Raw genomic sequence first — 22,465 nt, 5'->3', positions numbered from 1 at the left:
AGAGAGGCCACTGACTCAGCCCGATGTAAGCTGCAGCTATGTCTAGCAGCCTCTAACTCTGATATTCAACTGACATCAATATAAAGCAGGGGTCTCCAAACTATGGCCTTCCAGTTGTTTAGGAACTACAATTCCCATCATGCCTAGTCATGTCTGTGAATGTCAGAGTTTTACAATGTCTCATGGATGTATCATTCTGAAACAGCTGGAGGGCCACAGTTTGGAGATCCCTGCTATAGAGCATGGCTACACATGACTTGTTAGGATCACATCAATGCTATTAGGTTCTATGGGGTGTTTTGATGAAATGACTGCTCTCTCTTCCTAGAGGTCCTGTTGGTTGACCGTTACTAGCTGGGTGCAAACTATTTGGGTAGATATCATAACGGAATTTTTGTAAAATCTTACCTGTAAAATTCCTTTCTCTGAGTCCTCCGACAGTCGCCGCCCACTTCATATTCATCACCAATGGGGTTATGTCCTCTATTCCGTAGGAGTAGCTAGGCAATAGAATATGTTAGTACAAAGACTTTTAACATATCCCACCCCAGGGGGTGGTCCCCTCAGTACATAACCCTCCACTTCCTGTATCCAACTCAGTTTCAGTGGAATAGCAGTAGAGAGTACATCAAAACCCCAAAAGAGGGGCGGGGGCGGCGACTGTCGGAGGACTCAGAGAAAGGAATTTTACAGGTAAGATTTTACAAAAATTCCGTTTTCTCTTACGTCCTCCGACAGTCGCCGCCCACTTCATATTCATCACCAATGGGGATGTCCCAAAGCAGTGTAAACATGAGGGGTGGGAAGAACGCAGCCGCGCCCAAGGCAACGCCGTCTCCCCATCAGAGAAAGGAACCTTACCAAAGGAAGGAAACCAGTTGGGCATAAGAACAAAACACTCGCTCAACAGGAGCAAGAAAACCCAGGGAAAAAAACAAATATCCCAAAAAGCCAAAGAACCCGTAACAAGGGCTCTAGGGAACTGCCGCACTAAGAACCTTGCGGCCAAAGGAAGCATCAGCCGATGCCTGAACATCTACTCTGTAGAATATCGTGAAAGTGTGTACGGTCGACCAAGTCGCCGCCTTACACACCTGAGGCCCAATGACGACAGGCCCAAGACGTACTCAGAGATCTGGTAGAGTGCGCCTTCACAGGTACAGGGGGAACTTTCCCCTTCAAAGCATAGGCCTGATCAATGGTCTGTCTGATCCATTTGGCGATTGTAGAAGCCGACGCCGCCATGCCCTTCCGAGGACCTTCCGGAAGGACAAACAAGGCATCCGACTTGCGACAAGACTCAGTCGATTTGAGATAGACTCTAATCGCCCGGACAACATCCAAGGAGTGAAGCAACACCTCCGTCGGATGCTTCGGCTTCGCGCAAAGCGAAGGTAGGACAATGTCCTCATTGAGATGAAAGTCCGAAACCCTTTTTGGAAGAAAAGAAGGGTTAGGTCGCAAGACCACCTTGTCCAAATGCACAACCAGATACGGAGACTTGCAGGACAAGGCTGCCAGCCCCGACACTCGACGAGCCGAGGTGATAGCCACCAAAAAGGCGACCTTCTTGGATAACAAAGACAGCGAGATCTCCCTGATCCTTTCAAAAGGAGCACGCTGCAATACTGATAGAACTAGATTCAAGTCCCAAGGGGGAAGAGGGTCCCTCCTAGGAGGGATCAGATGACGTACCCCCTGCACAAAAGTGCTAACCAAAGAATCAGATGCCACAGGCCGTTGAAAAAGAACGGCCAAAGCAGACACCTGACCCTTGATCGCGGCCAGCGCCAGACGCTGGTCAACACCCGTCTGAAGGAAGGGCAACACCCTAGACACCGAATAAGTGTCAGGAGAGAAACCCCTGGATTCGCACCAGGCAAAATACGCCTTCCAAGTACGGTAATAAACCTTCCCCGAGGAAGACTTCCTCGCATTTATTAAGGTGTGAATGACCTCAGGGGAAAGACCCCTGTTCTTCAGGACCTCGGTTTCAACAGCCAGGCCGTCAAAGCCAGCGACTGTAAAGCAGGATGGAAGATCGGTCCTTGCGACAGAAGATCTTCTCGAAGAGGCAGACGCCACGGGGCGTCGATTGCCAGATTTACGAGGTCTGCGTACCAGGACCGGCGAGGCCAGTCCGGTGCCACAAGAATCACCGTGGTCGGTTCCGCGAAGGAACCTGGACAGCAATTGAATCGGTGGGAACGCATACATCAGTTGGTACTGATGCCACGGGGCAACCAACGCGTCCGACGCGTCTGCCCGAGGATCGCGCGTCCTTGCCACGAACCGTGGTACTTTGTTGTTCAGACGAGACGCGAACAGGTCTACCTCCGGAAGACCCCACCTCGTGCACAACATCTGGAAGACAGCCGGGTGAAGGGACCATTCCCCCTGGTCCAGGGTCTGGCGGCTCAGATAAACCGCCTGCCAAATTTCCACCCCCGGAATGTGAACTGCCGATATTGCCGGGACATGCGTCTCGGCCCAAGACAGAATCGCGGCCACTTCTCGAGCCGCCCGGGCACTCCTGGTGCCCCCTTGGTGATTGATGTAAGCCACCGCCGTGGCATTGTCCGTCTGCACCCGAACCGGGTAGCCGTGAAGATTGTCCGTCCAACGACGAAGACAGAGGAGTATCGCTCGCAGTTCCAGAACGTTGATCGGAAGGGAGGATTCCTCCGTCGACCAAACACCCTGGGCGGACAGAACGCCCAGAACACCACCCCAGCCCGACAGGCTGGCGTCCGTGGTGATCACCGTCCACGAAAGGGGACGAAAAGACTTGCCCCCCGATACTGAGGGGGATTGAAGCCACCACAGAAGATCCCTTCTGGTCTGAGAACTCAATGACATCTGGAGATCCAGAGACTGCGGACGCCCGTCCCACTTGGACAATATCTCCGCTTGGAGATCCCGTGTGTGAAACTGGGCGAAGGGAATCGCCTCGAAAGCCGAGACCATCAATCCCAGACACCGCATGCACGTCCGAATGGACGAAGATGGAACGTCCCTGAGGGACCTGACTGCCTCCTGAAGAGCTGCGAGTTTTTCTTCCGGCAGGAAGACCTTCGCCTGGACAGAGTCCAGAATCATACCCAGGTAAGAAATCCGAACCGATGGGCACAATGTCGACTTTGGAAAATTGATCGTCCAACCAAACTCCTGCAGAGTCTGCAACGTGACGGACAGATCCTTCTCCAGACTCTGGCTGGTCGCAGACTGAACCAGAATATCGTCCAGATACCCCAGAACCGAAATGCCCTGGGCCCTCAACAAAGCCAGAACCGGTGCCAGCACTTTGGTGAACACCCTCGGAGCCGAGGCGAGACCAAAAGGCAACGCCACAAACTGGTAATGATCTTCCGCTATGGCGAATCGAAGGTACCTCTGGTGACCCTCGAAAATCGGGATGTGAAGATACGCATCCTTCAAGTCGATGGAAGCCATGAACTCCCCCGGAACCAGGGCAGCCACCACCGACCGCAGGGATTCCATGTGGAACTTGCGCACCCGCACAAAGCGGTTCAGCGCCTTCAAGTCCAGAATCGGACGCACCTTGCCCTCCTTCCTGGGCACGGCGAGCAGATTGGAATAGAACCCTCGAAATCTGTCCCAATGAGGCACCGGGACCACCACTCCCTGAGCCCTCAGGTCCTGCACCGCTAGATGCAGGTCCCGCAAACGCTCCGGGGATAACAGAAGACTTGAGGTAAAAAATCTGCTCTCCGGCCGAGAGAGAGAAACTCGATCTAGTAGCCAGATCGAACGATTTCCTGTGAATTGGGTGAGGGCGCCCCTTCAGGCCGCACTGTTGTGGGCCGCAGAACCGGATTGGCCGGACTTTTGCTTACCTGCCCACGGCTTCTTGCGGGAGCCTTGACCCTTGGACGGCTTGCCCCAAAGTGTGACCGAAAGGCACGAAAGGACCCCTGAGGGGGCCGAAAGAAAGCATTCTTTTTTCCCGGAGCCGTCTTAGTCTTGTGGGATTGAGGTAAGAGCGTGCTCTTACCCCCCGTGACCCCTTTAATTAGGGCATCCAGGGATTCGCCAAAAAGGCGAGAACCATCAAAAGGCAGATTGGCCAAGGTCTTAAGTGAAGATTGATCCACAGACCAACACTTCAACCAAACCAGGCGGCGAGATAACACCGCCACACTGTGTACACGTGCAGCCAACGGAACCATATCCAGGTCCGCATCACACAAATACATGACACCCTGGTGGATTTGATCCACCATATCCAAAGTCGCCTGGGGGGCAGAATCAGCCACCAGGACACGCCTAAGCACCTGCGTCCAGCTCGCGACCGCCTGGGCCGCCATAAGTGAAGCAAATAAAGCTTTCAACATAGAACCCATAATAGAATAGGTACGACGGGCAAGGGACTCCATCCTCTTGTCCGTGGCATCCCGGAACACCGGGGTGTCTTCAGCAGGAATCGCAGTGGACTTGTTCAAAACTGCTAACGCATGGTCCACCGGAGGTGGGCCACACCAACGCCCATCAGTAGCGGGCGTAAAAGGATAGCGCAGCTTAAACCTACTTGGTACAGCAAAAGGTTTGCGTATATTACGCCATCGTTCTTTCACAGCGCGCTGAAAATCATCAGTGCATGGAAACATCTTTTCTGCGTCCCATAAGCCGCCAAGGCAGCTGGAGGAAATGTTTCCTCCTCCAAACGCAGAGTTTGCTTGATAGAAGCAACCAATTCATCCATGAGTGCAAGCTCTTCAGACGAGCCAGGGGGAGAATTATCAACCCCCTCTACCTCAGCCTCCATTTCTGACCCTATAAGGTCCAGGGAGGAACGAGACCCCGATAAGGAGATCTCTGCCACAGCAGCCCCAGTACCATCACCCTCTGAATCAGAGGAAATTGAAACTCTGGGCCTTTTAGAGGATTGAGCAGCCACCAGCATTTGCACCTGAGTCGCAAGGCTAGCCACAATCGCAGCCAAAACCCCCCGGGGGGGGGAAACCGCAGTCCCCTGGCTTCCCACTAAATTGGCAGGAAACTAGCATTCCTGAGAATCCATGCCCCTGTAGTAGCAAAAATAAATGGGTGACCGCCCCTTTAAGAGAGCGCTGCGATCGTAGCCCACTCACACTAAGCACCCCACACAAGGGACCCCCACAGGGACAAGTATACCAAGGCAGGATACAGGGAATAGAGAGAAATGAACCTGGAGAGATCGGTGCTGCTGCTGCTGCCTGCGGTGCTCCTGAAGGAAAGGAAGTGCTGGCATACAGGGCGCTCTATTAAAGCCTATGGAGGCTACAAGAAAATGGCCGTCATGCATGTAAAACATGCGGCCGGAGCGATCGCAGCCAAAATGGCGCCGTTTTGGCGCCGAAACCGCCGAAACCGCCGCTCCCACACCCCATGAGGGTGAAGTAAAACACACCATCTGCCCAAAAAAGGAACATGGTAAACCGCCGCAGCGGCGCTGTAATGTGCCCCAAGCATGAGAAACTCAAGCCCCACAGCACACAGCCGTTCACACAGACAGAAAACTGACACAGAGTGCAGCCAGCCCCCCCTCCTGCAGCCCACAGCATGCAATGTGAGAGATAGGGAAAACGTAATAGTGTGAACACAGGGCAAGGTACACAGTCCCAGACTGACACCCCCCAGACAGACAGGTCCCCACATAAATGCACTTACCTCTTACATGGCGTGGGGGACCCGCACAGGCGAACAAACCGCTGCACATGAGGCAGGGAGAGTCGCATCCAGGACGCATCAGAAGGTGGGTTGAGAAACCGCACAGCGTCCGGTGAGGTAGCCACCTCACCTAGCATCCCTGCACGGAACAGGGATGGGTCGTTCAGATAACTCAGGAGCGATACCTGACTGAACACTCGATGGCGGGCTGAGAAACCACTGACCCACAGCCTGCTACCAGGGGGGTCAGCCCGAGACGCAGCCCGCATGATCCTCTTCTTCCGAAGAACTAACTAACGCTGGTAAAATAACAGCTAACAAGAAAGAGAGAAAAAACTCAAATAAAATCCAAAGAAAGGAAAGGGAGCTGAGACAAGGTGCCCCAGCACAGAAACTTCCAGCTACTCCTGACAGCTAGACAAATGAAACTGAGTTGGATACAGGAAGTGGAGGGTTATGTACTGAGGGGACCACCCCCTGGGGGTGGGATATGTTAAAAGTCTTTGTACTAACATATTCTATTGCCTAGCTACTCCTACGGAATAGAGGACATAACCCCATTGGTGATGAATATGAAGTGGGCGGCGACTGTCGGAGGACGTAAGAGAAATATATTTTTTTAGGGAGCCTGCGCCACCTACAGCAGCAACCGGCACCTGTATCATAGACACTGCCACACAGCACAGGACCGTTCAGCAGGTCCCCGGATCTGATCATCCCGGATGTGTCCCATTGCGAGTACCGTTGTTCATGGTTTACTGGCTGTATTTTGGATCGTTTGTACATGTAAGTCACTACAATAAATTGTCATATTTCTCATACTATATTGTGAGTTGGCGCCCTTTGTCTTCTTCCTTTTTTGTTATATGCCTGGAGGGTCCCTCACCTCCCGAGGAGCTGCCTGCGCTCTATATGCCACATACACCTTGATTTGGACTCCATGACCATCCACTACAAGGAATCATCTACACTGTGATTTTTTCCGGACTGTGGAAGGACTTCGTTCATAGATTAGGTTTTTGCGCTCCCATCTTTGACTTGTTTGTTATATATACATTCCCCCCCCTCTTCCTTTAGAAATTTTTGCCTTACCATTTTATATGTTTATATATGCTTGTGTGTTTTTTGCACATATGGTCTATGCATTTACCTTCCACTGTGAGTCATTGAGCGCTGACTTACTGACTTAGGTCAGTTTTTTGTTTACATATTTTTTTATGTTGTTTGGCATTATCATGAAATAATCCCAATTGTATTTTCCCTTAATGTCCTGAGGAAGGGCAATATTTGCCTATTAAAACGTGAAAAGAAAAAAAGTCTCGCTGTCCGCATCTTGGGAATCCTGCGTGGTCAAAATGTATTATTGGTGACATATCGCAGGAGGCAATAATTTGTATAAGGGGTAGGATTGATCAATTTTATTAGTATTGTTTGTACATGTCAGCCTGCAGCAAATAATTTTAAACCAACAACCTTATTTATGTAAAATAAAATGTATGGATTTTACAGAAAAATGTCTACACCTGTTAAAGTCCCATTTTAGGCAACTGCTATTGTATTCAGTGATAAGGATGGTGGGACTTACCCATAAGGATTTCTTGATAACAAACACTGAGGACTCACAGAGTGGGGTAGTAAAGTATTTGATCCCCTGCTAAATTTAGACGTTTGCCCACTGACAAAGAAAATGATCAGTCTATAATTTTAATGAAAATTGGAAAAATGGAACGAGGGATACGGGAGTTTTTAGGTGCAGAAGTCAATACAAGGCAGAATTTAGTATTGCTAAAATCAAAAATGTTCATTTATACACAATTCAGCTAAAACATTGGTGTAACCATTAGGTATCATTCATCAAATACATATTACAATAAGCTTACATCACGCTTATATTTCCAACATATTTTGCCATGTATGGCTTTTTCGCCTGTGAGTCGGATCTATACAGGAAGTAGCGGTTCCGTTCTAGTATAGGACAGCTGAGCCGGGAGTCCGGACACCGTGGGGAGACGCGGGGGCAGCCCGGCAGTGTATGGAGACTTGGAGAGCAGAAAAATACGGTATTTTAAAAATGACCACGATAACAATACTGTGTGTATGAGATACCGCAATATATCGCATTACTGAAAAACGGCATCTCTCTAACTCATTGTAATATGTATTTGACGAATGATACCTAATGGTTGCACCAATATTTTAGCTGAATGATATATAAACATTTTTGATTTTAACAATACTAAATTCTGCTTTGTATTAACTTCCACACCTAAAAAGTGCCGTTTCACCATTCCATTTTTCCAATTTTCAATTATTGGGTTGTTGTGGTGCCTTCATTTTTCTTTTCCTGGTTATGTCCACATACCTCTTGCACTCTATAATTTTAATGGTAGGTTTATTTTAACAGTGAGAGACAGAACAAAAAAAATATCTAGAAAAACGCATTTCAAAAAAGTTATAAATTGATTTGCATTTTTAATGAGTGAAATATGTATTTGATCGCCTAGCAAATCAGCAAGACTTCTGGCTCCCAGGTGTCTTCTATACAGGTAATGAACTGATATTAGGAGCACTCTCTTAAAGGGAGTGCTCCCAATCCCAGCTTTTTACCTGTATAAAAGACACCTGTACACTGATGCAATCAATCAATTAGATTCCAATCTCTCCACCAGGGCCAAGACCAAAGAGCTGTCCAAGGATGTCAGGGACAAGATTGTAGACCTACACAAGGCTGGAATGGGCTACAAGACCATCGTCAAGCAGCTGGGTGAGAGGGTGACAACCGTTGGTGAGATTATTTGCAAATGGAAGAAACACAAAATAACTGTTAACCTCCCTTGGTCTGGGGCTTCATGCAAGATCTCACCTCGTGGAGTTTCAGTGATCATGAGAACGGTGAGGAATCAGTCCAGAACTACACAAGAGAATCTTGTCAATGATCCCAAGGCATCTGGGACCACAGTCACCAAGAAAACAATTGGTAATACACTATGCCGTGAAGGACTGAAATCCTGAATTGCCCCAAAAGGTCCCCCTGCTAAAGAAAGCACATGTACAGGCCCTGTCTGCAGTCTGCTAATGAACATCTGAATGATTAATGTTGTGGTCGGGTGAGTCCAAAATTTAGCTCTTTGGCATCAACTTAACTCGCCGTGTTTGGAGGAGGAGAAATGCTGCCTACGACTCCAAGAAAGCCATCTCCACCATCAAACATGGAAGTGGTAACATTATGCTTTGGGGGTGTTTTTCTGCTAAGGGGACAGGACAACTCCACCACATCAAGGGGACAATGGATGAGGCCATGTATCGTCAAATCTTGGCTAAGAACCTCCTTCCATCAGCCAGGGCATTGAAAATGGGTCATGGGTGGGTATTCCAGCATGACAATGACCTAAAACACATGGCCAAGGCAACAAAGGAGTGGCTCAAGAAGAAGCACATTAAGGTCCTGGAGTGGCTTAGCCAGTCTCCAGACCTTAATCTTATTGACAATATGTGGAGGGAGCTGAAGGTTCGAGTTACCAAACGTCAGCCTTGAAAGCTTAACCACTTGCCGACCAGTCACGTTGACTGTACTGCGGCAAAGTGGCTCCTTCCGGTCCAGCGACGTAGACCTACGTCGCTGGACTCCTCCCCTTGTGAGCGGCGCACGCGCGCCGCCGGAGGCTCGCTCCCACTGTATTCAGTCACAGCGGGAGTCGGGCCAGGGGAGGAGCGGCGGTGATCACCGCTGCTCTTCCCTGATCGTTGGGGAATCGAGTCTGGAGATCCACCCGCTTGTGTAAACAAAGCGGGCGGATCTCCTAAGCGACAGACAGGGTCAGATTGCAGGGTTCAGCATAGCTGAACCTGCGATCTGTCCCTGTGTAACTAAGTCACCTCCCCCCACACACGTCAGTAAGCACCAGGCATACATTAACCCCTCCCTCTCCAATAAAATTAACCCCTTCCCTGCCAGTGTCATTTTTACTGTAACCAATTTAAAAAAAATTTAGATTTTTACATTTTTTTGGGGGGGAATTTCATATAAAAAAATGTAAAAAATATTATTTTTTCCAAATTTACGCTCTTTTCTTGTTTATAGCGCAAAAAGTAAAAATCGCACAGGTGATCAAATACCACCAAAAGAAAGCTCTGTTTGTGGAAAAAGAGGACGTAAATGTCGTTTGGGTACGGCGTTGCATGACCACGCAATTGTCAGGTAAAGTCGCACAGTGCCGAATCGCAAAAAGTGGCCTGGACATAAGACAGCAAAATCCTCCAGTGGTATAGTGGTTAAGGACTTGGAGAGGATCTGCAAAGAGGAGTGGGACAAAATCCCTCCTGAGATGTGTGCAAACCTGATGGCAAACTACAAGAAACGTCTGACCTCTGATTGCCAAAATGAGTTTTGCTACCAAGTACTAAGTCAGGTTTTGCTTAGGGGTCAAATACTTATTTCACTCATTAAATGCAAATTAATATATAACTTTAAATGCGTTTTTCTGGATTTTTTTTTATTCTCTCGCTGTTAAAATAAACCTACCATCACAATTATAGACTGATCATTTCTCTATCAGTGGGCAAATGTACAAAATGAGCAGGGGATCAAATATTTTTCCCTCACTGTATAGGGGGATGCCCAGGGGGCATGTCCTCAAACGTTTTGCCAGTGTCCAATCACCTGAAGGTACCGGCCTTCACGGTACCCATGGTCTATCAATATCAAGCCTGTTGTCCTGTATTGTATGATTAATATAAAAGTTTTGGCTTTAGTTATATTTTAAAGTGGACCAAGCTTTGGATATTCTATTTCATGTTAAGTGTATCCATGCTAAGTGATGTGTATGTAACACAGTTATTTACTACTTCTGACTAAGATCACGGTACTCTCTCCAAAAACCTTCACCTGTTTTTCTCTATGGAGCCATCTTTGTTCAGATATAATTTTGGGTCAGTATCTACTTTCTGGACTGAGGTGCTGAATGAGTCATGTATACCCTGGTGCATGTGCAGTGTTTACAAAGGTTTGACACAGTTTAGGCCACTGCTGCAGCCTCTTACTTTGTGACTATCTAAAAAAATTACAATGTTGCAGTCTGATCACTGGGGGAAGAGGAGATTGAGAAAATGCTTGTCTGCTGCAGACTAATGGCATCAAAGCAACTTAGGCAAAGACAATTAAATTGAGGGTTACTTCTATTTTTTTAAGGAATATGTACAGGCAGACATGAAAAGTTACTGAAAGGTCCACTTTAATCATATACAGCTTTTAAAATACAAGTATTTTTGTGAAAGTAGGATGAGCTTTTTCCCATACAACCAAAAAACCTACAGTATCTCACAAAAGTGAGTTCAACTCTAACATTTTTGTAAATAATTTTATTATATCTTTTCATGTGACAACACTGAATAAATTGGGTCCAAAGTGTCAATACTTTGTGTGGCCACCATTATTTTCCAGCGCTGTCTTAACCCTCTTGGGCATGGAGTTCACCAGAGCTTCACAGGTTGCCATTGGAGTCCTCTTCCACTCCTCCATGACGACATCACAGAGCCGGTGGATGTTAGAGACCTGGCGCTCCTCCACCTTCTGTTTAAGGATGCCCCACAGATGCTCAATAGGGTTTAGGTCTGGAGACAGGCTTGGCCAGTCTATTACCATTACCCTCAGCTTTAGTAAGGCAGTGGTCATCTTGGAGGTGTGTTTGGGGTCATTATCATGTTGGAATACTGCCCTGCGGCCCAGTCTCTGAAGGGAGAGGATCATGCTCTGCTTCAGTATGTCACAGTACATGTTGGCATTCATGGTTCGCTCAATGAGCTGAAGCTCCCCAGTGCTGGCAGCACTCATGCAGCCCCAGACCATGACACTTCCACCACCATGCTTGACTGTAGGCAAGACACACTTGTCTTTGTACTCCTCACCTGGTTGCTGCCACACACGCTTGACACTATCTGAACCAATTAAGTTTATCTTCGTCTCATCAGACCACAGGACATGGTTCCAGTAATCCATGTCCTTAGTCCGCTTGTCTTCAGCAAACTGTTTGCGGGCTCTCTTGTGCATCATCTTAAGAAGCAGCTTCCTTCTGGGATGACAGTCATACAGACCAGTTTGATGCAGTGTGCGGCACATAGTCTGAGCACTGACAGGCTAACCCCCCACCCCTCCAACCTCTGCATCAACCATACGTCTATTTCCCAAAGACAACCTCTGGATATGACGCTGAGCATGTGCACTCAACATTTTTGGTCGACCATGGCGAGGCCTGTTCTTAGTAGAACCTGTCCTGTTAAACCGCTGTATAGTCTTGGCCACCATGCTGCAGCTCAGTTACAGAGTCTTGGCAATCTTCTTCTAGCCTAGGCCATCTTTATGTAGAGCAGTGACCGGTATGAGAGAGTGAAACCAATAACACCAAGTTCAACCCACCTGCTCCCCATTCACACCTGAAACCTGGTAACACTAATGAGTAACATGACACTGGGGAGGGAAAATGGCTAATTTGGCCCAATCTGGACCTTTTCACTTAGGGGTGTACTCACTTTTGTTGCCAGTGGTTTAATCAATAATGGCTGTGTGTTGAGTTATTTTGAGGGGACAGCAAATTTACACTGTTATACAAGCTGTACACTCACTACTTTACATTCTAGCAAAGTGGCATTTCTTCAGTGTTGTCACATGAAAAGATATAAAATATGTACAAAAATGTAGGGGTGTATTAACTTTTGTGAGATACAGCAATTGCCAGTGAATGTGTCCTAATAAAAAAGTACCTTGGGTTTCTTCTGTCTTGAAGACCCTGAAAAGTCGGGTTGCTAGAAAACCAAACTCTCTTTCACATGCATCAGAGAGAGTGGCGATCATTTCTGCCATGGAGGTCTCTCCACCAACACTAGAGAGCCTATTATAATCCGTAAAAAGGAACCTGAAGAAACAGATAAAAATACACACCAGTATAAATATTGTAAGCCTGAACAACACCACAGGTATATGTCAGTTCTGTATCACAAGTAACAACGTCATGACTGAATTTGAATTGATAGGCCCTCAGCTGAAATGCAAAAATCACTCTTCATGGAACTATACATCAGGCTTTTATATAAAAATGATACAGCAAGAAAATTTAGGCTGCCCAACACCATAGCATAGTACTGGGGGTAATTTGGGAGGTAAAAAAGAATTGTGTGTTAAAGTTCCAGATAACACTGGATATTCAAGCTGGGTGCAACATTGACTTGTCTGACATGTAGTGAACTTATAACTACCCTACAATATGTATTTTTTGGAAATGGGGGACTACGTTTTTATTTAATTGTTGGTACCAGAGATGCAGCCAGACTTTCTTTTTTTTTTTTTTTGTGGTCGGCTACAGATTAAACCAATGTGCTCATGTTGTACCAACATTGTTCAAAGCAACAGGGGGAAATCTCCTGTAATATTTATTGTGTAATCATTGCATGGGATATTAACTCCAGTCCCCGTCTGAGGAGTTTCTAATCTAGTGACACATAAATTAGGTTTAATGAACAGAAGTCAATTTATTAAGGAGTATGCAATTTGATTTTAGTAGAAATATGTAAGAAATAGGTCAGTGTCCCAAAAGTGGTTACTGAACACCAAACCAAAGCAGTAGAAGGTAAAAGTGCTTATCACTTTGCCACAAATGCAACTTTTTAATTGAACAAGGTGGAGATTGTGATGCCACCTCCCTGCCTTTTCACCACATCCAATCAAAACCACTTGCATTAATTGAGCAAAAAGCAAGGCATTCTATGAATGGCATTCGTGCCGAGCAAGCACCCAATGTAGTAGCAACTACTACAGCGATTCTTTGCTACCAAGCTTGACCATTGTAACTATGCAAAAAAAACTCAATTTCAGCTTTAAAAGCAGGAGAGGAAAATCAGGTCTCCTTGCCTGCAGGAAAGGGCAGGGATGTGTAAATCTTAGAACCAAATGATGAGGAATTGAAATCCTTGGACATACTGTAGCTCCCATATATGTATTTCATATGTTTTTAACAGTTTGACTGGAGATCAATTTTAAAACATGATGGGGGGGGGGGGGGGAGAATTTTGACATTAATGTAAATTCCATATCTTGAAGTACAGTAAGGGATAGTGGCTTGATATTCATAGGATCCTGGGTTAAAGGCTGGTACCTTCAGGTGATCGGACACTGACAAAAGTGTGGCCTGTGTCCAGTAATGTACTCCAAAATAGGTTATTTAAATGGAAGTTGAATTCCTTTTTTTCTAATCATAGAATATAGGACAAGACCTTAATATTCATAGACTCTGGGACAAACCCAAGCAACGAATAAGAAGGGTGGGCAACGACTAGGCAAACAGAACCAGCCAACAAGCCCAAACAGAACAAGGGCCAAGTGACCCAACATCAGAGTCTGAAAGCTGCATCCACAAATTATTGGACATCCTACTTGTAGAACTTTGAAAAGGTAAGGCAGGTGGCAGCCTTACAAAGCTGGGCAACAGAGGCTTAATGCCGGAATGCCCAGGAACCTCACACCAATCTGGTGGAGTGAGCATGTAATAATGCAGGAGTAGTCCTGTCTTTAAGGGTGTAAACTCTTGGGAAGAGTTGTCTTATCCATCTAGCTAGCAATGGTGGATTTAGGTGCAGGATACCCGTTGTGAGGTACTGGTGGCAGGATGAATAGGTAGTCTGTTTTCACGATAGCCTCAAAGGGCTCTGACCACATCCAAGCAAAGAATAGAAATTTCCTTTGGGTGCTTTGGAGTAGGGCACACAAAGAGAAGGCCTATGTTCTCATTGAAGTGGAAGACTGATAACACCTTAGGAAGAAAGGAGGATACAGGTCTACCTTGAAGAATGGGAAATCGCCTCCTACAAGAGAGCCGTCAGCTCAGAGACATGTTTGACAGACATGAAAGACACCAAGAAGGCTACTTTGCAGAAGAGACCATCCAAAGGGATTTCCCTGATGAGTGCAAAAGGTGGTTTCTGCAGGACAAAGGGAACCAGATTAAGGTAGCAAGGGAGCACAGGGTGCAATAAGGAAGGCCTGATCCAACAAACACCTTGAATAAGGATTTTATCAAGGGAGAGCAAGGCCAAAGGTTTTTAGAAAAAAAAAAAAAAAAATTGTGGACAAGGTGAAACCTGTCTTTTTTTAGCGTACTTAAGGACAAGCTCTGTAAAAGTACTGATCGTAGGGAATAATATCTGGGACTGAAGCAACGTTTTCACACCAAGGTAGGATATGTACCATAATAGCTCTTTCAAGAAGTGTTTTATCTTGCTTAAAGCAAAGCAGGAATGGCAGGATTAGAGACCCCTCTTGTTCCTCAAGACTTGGACTTCAACAGCCATGCAGTTAAAGCAAGTGACTGAACAGCAGGATGGAACAGGGGGCCTTTAGAGAGGTCTGGCCTGTTTGAAAGAGGTCAGGGGTCACCTCCTAGAAGTCTGAGTATGTCTGTGAACCATATTCTTCTGGGCCATTTTGGTGCAAATGGAATCACCTGCTTGCTCTCTTGCTCGATTTTGAAAAGCAGTCAAGGCAGACTGCACACTGGAGGAAAAGCATAGATTAGACTGAACTGAGCCACGGAATTATCAGAGAAGCAGATATCAGTGCTAGAGTATCCTTGGTCCTGGCCACAGAGGTAACTTGTGCTTAAATCTGGAGGCTGGAATATCCAAGTCCAGAGACCCCCATTTCTGACAAATGTTGAAAATGTTGGGGTGAAAGACCCATTCACCTTGGTCCAAAAGAAGTAATCTGCCTTCCAAACTGTCCACTCTTGGGATGCGGACAGCAGATAGCTAGATTGTGTTTTCCATTCAGGAGATTATCTGGTTTTCTCCACACAAAGGCTGCAAAACACTGGGTGGTGACTGATGTAGGCCACATATACGGCATTGCTCAACTGCAGTCTGAATGGGTGTCCCTGAAGGAGGGTCCAATGGTTAAGAACCATTATGATCCATCTGAGATCCAAGATGTTGATGGGGGAGCTTGGCTTCCTCTGGTGATCAGGTTCCCTGAACTGCTAGGGATTAGAACACTCCTTCCCAGCCGGGTATCTGTTATCACTTTCCAATGGTATGATAAAAAAAACTTCCCCATCGTCAAGCCTGGGCTGGATATCCACCAAGTTCCTTGTTTGGCTGGATAGGAGAATGGGTAGGTCAAGAAAAAGAGCATGCTTTTTCCATGACAAGATGTGTTGTGCTGAAATTGGGCGAAAGAAACAGCCTCAAAGGAGGCCACTATGAGGACCGGAAGTCTCATGGAGAATGTCACAGAGGGGCATCTCTTGTTCTCAAGTCCAGAGTACGAGTTTCCTAAAGAGAGCAATTTGTTTTTAGAACAAAACGCCTAAAGCATCTGTATGCTCCAGTGGACTTTTGCAGATAGTTGGAAGGAAGAGGAGTCCTTCGGGAGAAGGTCATCTAACCTGAGACCTTTGAAAGACGAGAAGATGTGCAGGCACCTTTGTGAATACTCTTAAGAGCAGAGAATAGGCATTGCCACAAACTGAAAGTGATTGTCTCCTACTGCATAGTGTAGAAGGCTTTCACTGTGGAAGAAAGAGCTTTCCCTCCTTTGATTAACTTGTCAAGTGCCTCACTAAAGAGACGCTTCCTTCAAAGGGCATGTGAGTGAGGTGTCTTACAGGTAGCTTTAGCGGACCGAGTCACAAGATATTATGCATGTTAACAGAAACTGGAGCCATTCTAGAGTTCTGTCTCATAACTTGTTCTAGGGCATTGGATAAGTTAAGGGAGGTTTATAACCCGTCAGGTTTTTTTCTGCCATCTGTGTCCCATTGGGTTATTTCCCTGCACATCCTGTTCCATAGCCCTAACAGAAAGTAGGGAATCCCTGGTTGTCTCCAGGTACGACAGAACTAGTGACTCGATTGAAAGATTTCCCCTCCATTACTGTTCTGGCGGACAAGTGAAAATTTGTGATTTTCTGTCATGTTCACTTTCAGTGATAACAGTAAATATAACAAAGAGAGGGTGAATCCCTTAATGGGGGCACAGACAGCAATACAACTCTGTCAAGTGTTCTAATACCTCTCCAACCTACCAAAAGCTAAACAAATAAAAACTTCTGTCTTCAGTTGTACTATAAAATGTGATCCCGTAATGCAGGATCGTGTTAGTTCTTCCCTGGCTCTAGTATAATCAGATGCAGTTTGACAGATAGAAATTGCAGCAGTAGCTGGTTGCAGAGCTGGGCCTGCAAAAGTAATGAGAGCCTTTAAGAGAGTCTCAAACATTCTGTCTGCAGCATCATAACGAACATCTAAAAGTAAATGAAGATGCTTGTTTAGGACTTAGATGGCAGGGCCTGCTACTGGAACATACCACTTTTTTTGTGAATTTTTTCCACTGGATAGAGTTTTGCAACAATTCTTGGAGGCAAATATTTTCTATATTTACCCAATCATCATAAATAGCCCATTCTATTTTCTCTTAAAAGAGGAATGTCTTTTTAGATTTAGCAGGTCCCTTTGTAGTCTAAGGAGCATAGCAAGAAAGAGGAGAATCAAGTGCAGCAAAGCTGATGCATTTGTGCACAGCAGAAGTGAGCATATCCACATTGGCAAGCATATTGCCAATGTGGAAGCCATAACATCAGGTGTATAAGAGCACAAAGGGGAGAGAAGTCTTCCAAAGCCTCCTCCAACATGGCCTTTGGTTCTTCTTCATTCCTTTCTCTGCGTGCTTCTATATTAGTGAGATTAGTGTTAAAATAAGAGTCCTGTTCTGGTGCAAAGGAAACATTGTCACTATAAGTTTGAGTGTTCTCGGCAGACAGAATGCTCGCCTAAGCTTTTGCTATTGCTCCCTGGAAACCTGGTTTTTGCCATAGGTATGGGTGAAGATATTCCCCTGTACAGTACTCTTGAAGTAGGGTGCAGAAGGGGGGGTAGACATATCCAAAGAGTACGCAGCAACCTGAATGCCAAATATCCTGTAGTAAAGTCCTTGTGGCAAAATAGAGGGAAGAATGGCCAGAGTACCTTACAAAGGGCTCTAGGCAGAAGTGGCAGTAAAGTGTGCGACCTGTGGTGTGAAGCAACAACTGGTTATCCACCAGACAGGGTGGTTTAATTTTAGCACCAAGTTTGACAATTTTATACTGTAAAAATGAATAAATTCCAAACACATTGTCATTTCCCTGATAGTTAATACATGTAAAACACAAAATTATTTTAGGACATGGAAGCAATAGTAATGGTAAGACATACAGGGTAACCCTGTCTTACCGGTCCATTTCACTGGCCCCAATAAAGGGTCTGGGCTATAACCATTATGATGGGCATACCCCTAAGGGGTCTTCAGGGTCTGTGTTCCATAGGGATGGACCACAGCCCTGGACCAATATAGCACCATGTGGCTAACTACACACAATGTACAAACTGCAAAGGTGAGCGTATTTGCAAGATCCAGCGCCTGAAGCAACAGTACAGGTGGTCCCCATGGAGCGGGGCCTGGACAATGCACCCATGATTTTACTTATGGTTCACTGATCCGGATGCATTGCTTCTTTTGTAGTATTAGAAGACTTTGGGGAGTTAAAAGTGCTGACTGAAGAATCCGAAGTGAAATAATAAACTAGTTAAGTGAAGAGTGATTTCTAGATAATGGAGAGGAGGTCCATCACTTTAGGACACTAGCAAAACACCAAGGACTCAAAGAGTAGGGTAGGGTTAGAGAGATGCCCAGGGGGTGGGTCTTTCAAAGCTTTGCCGGTGTCCATTTACCTGACGGAACCATCCTATAACCCAGGATCTAGGATTATCAAGCCTGTGTCCTGTACTGTACAATTAAGATAAACCGTTACCCAAACAAATCATAAGTCTGGTTCGGAACTACAAGTTACCATCAAGGTAAATATATTTTGTTTTCCATACAAGCATTTCGATTTAGTTAGAAAACGAATACATTTGTTGGTTCCTATAATATCTCACCTGACAGGCAAAGCCTTGGTGGTCTGCTCTGGGAGCTCTGGAGGGTTCACAAACATCAGTTTCAAAAGTAGTTCTAGATAACCAATATGTCGTGCAAGTCTGGTACTCAATACCCAAGCCCAGTTCCAATTCTCTCCTTCTTGTCGCCCACCAAAATACACTGCAGCTGAAAATAGATGCATATGGTCCAATATAGTTACATACCTAAATTTATTAGAATGCTTATCAGCTTTTGCCATTTTAATAAAAATCTCCTACTTACTTGAAAAGTAGGACAAGGTATAAAAAAGGACTAGCTAAAAAAAATATGAAATACTGGAATAAATGGTTCTACAACACTAGGCTATTTTGCACTATAAACCAGCAGCTCTGGATGTTCTTTTAGCCATAGGAATGTAAACAAAGGATTAGCATGGCTTCTCCCAATGTCCTAAAATGAAACCTATTATTTTTGGGATATGTGATGGGATGAGGAATGTCAACAGCTTCGGCTATAAGAGGGCTCTACTGTTCTACATACGGATTTGCCTAAAGGACTTGGATTTCTTTAGTCCCTCCTCACCACCATCTTTATGGTTTTATCGTCTCTTCGTGCTGTGAATAAAGTACGTCAAAAGGTGGGGATGGCATTAGAGGGAAGGTGAAATGGCCAGGCTTACAAAGCATTTGACTGAACATGAATCTGTCAGGTATCAAATGGATTTAAAAAAAAAAAAATTTGAACAGTTACCCCGATGGTTTATAAAAAGATTGCTTAGATAGGATATCTGAATTCATGTTAATTACAGCAAGATTTGTATCCAACTGACTGGAGGAAAAGAACATAAGTGAGATGCCTGGGGAAATGAATGTAGAACCATACAGTCACAAGTCAGCCACTTTGGAGGAAGTATGTGAGCTTTAGAAGGGAAAATAAGGTTTCATTATGGTTGTGAGGCTGCTGAAATTACTAAAAGACATTTAGAATGTTTACCTACTTTCCCTACAATGACTAGCACCGGTAATATGCAGAGCAGTGATTGCAACCATTAAAAAAAAATCTGTCCCACCACCTCTGCTCTGTCAGGCTAATAGCACAACAGGCCCGGATGACAAATGAGTGATTTATACTGCATTATGGGATCCAAGCTTTTTTTATTTTTCTAGATTTGCTTAGCTTTGACATATTGAAAAAAGAAGTGGCCACACACCGTAACTAAAATTCAAACATCTACATAAGTGACAGCCAGAAGCACAAGGACAAATAAAACATATTGAAAAAAGAAGTGGCCACACACCGTAACTAAAATTCAAACATCTACATAAGTGACAGCCAGAAGCACAAGGACAAATAAAACAGTAACAAATAATAATGTAGAAACTTACTGAAGAATATATAGAGGACAGCCAGCAGGCTGAGTGACACAGATATCCCCAACTTGGCATCTACACTGAATGACAGAAGCAAGCCAACAGTGCTACACAACATCAAAATGAGGAAGACAATGAGCCAGGAGAACTGGAAGAGGGGCTCTATCTGCTGGCCAGCAAACGTCTTCATTTCATCTAAGAGAAGAAGGAACAATAGAGGACAATAAAGCGTCAGGTACGCAATACTATGTTACACAATGTAAGGCTAGGTTCACACATATGCAGGTGCAGGAGTGCATATAAATCGCACACACCCCCGCAGCCGCACACAAAAAAAGTTGCTTAACAGAAAACACGTGGGGGTGCCATTAAAAGTTGACTGAATATTGTGGTGCAGTTTCCAATACATGGAAATGCATGATGCATGACTGTGTGATTTCCATGCAGTCGCATTTAAAAAAAAAAAAAAAAAGTAGAGAGACCTTTTCCTTGCAGGAAACAGCACAGGAAAAGCACAGCTACAGGGTTTTAGGTGATAGAAAAGGTGGGTATCCTGACTCTGTCAGGACCTCTCTTGGATTGTATTTTCAAGTCATATTGTCAGCAGTACAGTACTCGGAATTTGTTTTAAACCTGAAATGGTTTTATAAATATCTTCAACTACGACATGCCATTTACTCACCTGGGGAAAAAAACCTCACTCACATTCAGGCTTAACCCGGCTTCCTTATTTTCCATCCCACTCTTTGACACTTTGGTCCAGGCTACAAAGACCAAGGGTCTTATCTCAGAAGTATATCTGACTCTTTTAGACAGATTTCTATCAACGTTTCACTTGAAGAGTAGGAAGAAGTGATAGGCGGATGCTGGGAATGAAGCTTGGAAGTTATTTAACATTCTGTGCAAAATGTCTATCTCTCTCACATAAATTCACCCAAATATTTTTTATCCATCGAGTTTATCATACCCCTTGATTTCAACATTAGATTGGCGCTAGAGCTGACCCTTGCAGTGACAGATGTAGCCATCTGCAAGGATCTTTCAAACCTCTTTTATGGTGCTGCTCGAGCTTAAAGAAATACTAGGCTGAGGTAATGGGCACTTTAAAACAGTTTGGTTGGAACCATTTTGTGCACAGAACCTCTCACATGTCTCTTAATTTAGTACAATACATCTGCTATGGACACATATCTAACAGTTACTCCTTCTACAGCACTATTTGTTGCCTGTAGATAATTGCTTTGAAGTGGACCTCATGTCATCCACCTTCTCTTTCAGAATGGATTACTGAAATTAAAACGCATTTCTTCTAAAAAGCATTCTTACTACTTGCGCAATGCCACATCTAAATTTCAAGCATGGGATGGATTGTATGATCTCAGTTATCACTTAAGAAGAGTTTTTATTTTTTCTTCATGTTGAATAATCCAATAATGTTACTAATGGTATGTACTTTTTCATATGTATTACAACCCAAATGTTTAAATGAGGGAATGCTGTCAATGTACTGCACTGTTATTGGATTATTTTTGATTTCTTCTGTTGTTGGTGAGCCCCTGTCTTCAGGGTCCTTTGCTGTAAAAACCTTCTAAAATTCGATATAAAAAAAAAAAAAAAGGAAAAAAGAAAGCTGGAGAAAGTATCAACAGACTAGGAGTGGGCACTTATGCCCCGTACACACGTGCAGATTATCTGCAGACTTTTGTCTGCAGACTTACCTTTTCTATGTAGTGCAAGGGCCTGCCGGATTGCATACAAATTGAAAGTGTTTAGGTTTGACCTCATATTATATGGTTTTGGTAAGTCTGCAGACAAAAGTCTGCAGATAATCTGCACGTGTGTATGGGGCATTAGTCCAAGGAGAACTAAAAGTTTGTCTTCCACTGTGGAAGACAGGACTTGTAGTTTGGTAATTCATAGATTTCTGTGAATGAAAAACACAGCTGTGTGGGTGAAGCCCTGCACAGACCCACCGATTTTAAATGTGATAGCGGATGAAGAGAGAACCCCCCAAGCTAGACACAGGGGTGAACAAGGGGCCCTAAGGTCGGGAAGCAAGTGCTTAGGAACATGTTACATGCCACACACTAAATACGAAAGTATTATGTTCCTAAAGCTGAATTTAGTCTAAGTTTATAAATCTATATTCTTGTTGGCTTATTGTAATCTCAATAACATTAGAATTCAATGAAGATCTTATTGGTCACTCAAATTGTTTACTTGATGCAACGTCTTATCTGTATACGTTACACCTCGATTTTTCATTTTCCTGTATGCTGATTTTTCAAATAAAAAATATCATAAAAAAAAAAAAAGAATTCAATGAAGATAAACACACTGAGCCAATCAGGTTCTTACTTTTGTAATGCTGTTAGGTTAAAACTGTGAACATGTTTAAAGAAAGGCAGTGCACAGATGACCTGACATCTAGAGAGATCAAGAACCTGCCTGTGCTGTCTACCAGGATTGCCTAAAGTTTCTTATGAGTA

At 44.8% G+C, this 22,465-nt stretch overlaps 1 protein-coding gene across 4 annotated transcripts in view; it reads right to left on the bottom strand.

Moving 5' to 3' along the window:
* Positions 1-22,465, bottom strand: part of KIDINS220 (kinase D interacting substrate 220) — a 337,500-nt gene that overhangs the window by 239,359 nt on the left and 75,676 nt on the right. For all 4 annotated transcript variants that reach the window (XM_082248990.1, XM_082248991.1, XM_082248992.1 and 1 more), the window contains exons 14-16: positions 19,992-20,171; positions 18,627-18,792; positions 12,427-12,578 (exon numbers count right to left, since the gene is read on the bottom strand). In XM_082248990.1, the coding sequence (XP_082105116.1) occupies positions 12,427-12,578; positions 18,627-18,792; positions 19,992-20,171 (498 nt within the window). The remainder of the gene's footprint in view (positions 1-12,426; positions 12,579-18,626; positions 18,793-19,991; positions 20,172-22,465) is intronic.

Source organism: Pelophylax lessonae (genome assembly GCF_965119305.1).
Source record: "Pelophylax lessonae genome assembly, chromosome: 3".
NCBI lineage: Eukaryota > Metazoa > Chordata > Amphibia > Anura > Ranidae > Pelophylax > Pelophylax lessonae.
Note: the sequence above shows the minus strand (reverse complement) of the source record. Positions and strands in the feature narration are given on the sequence as shown.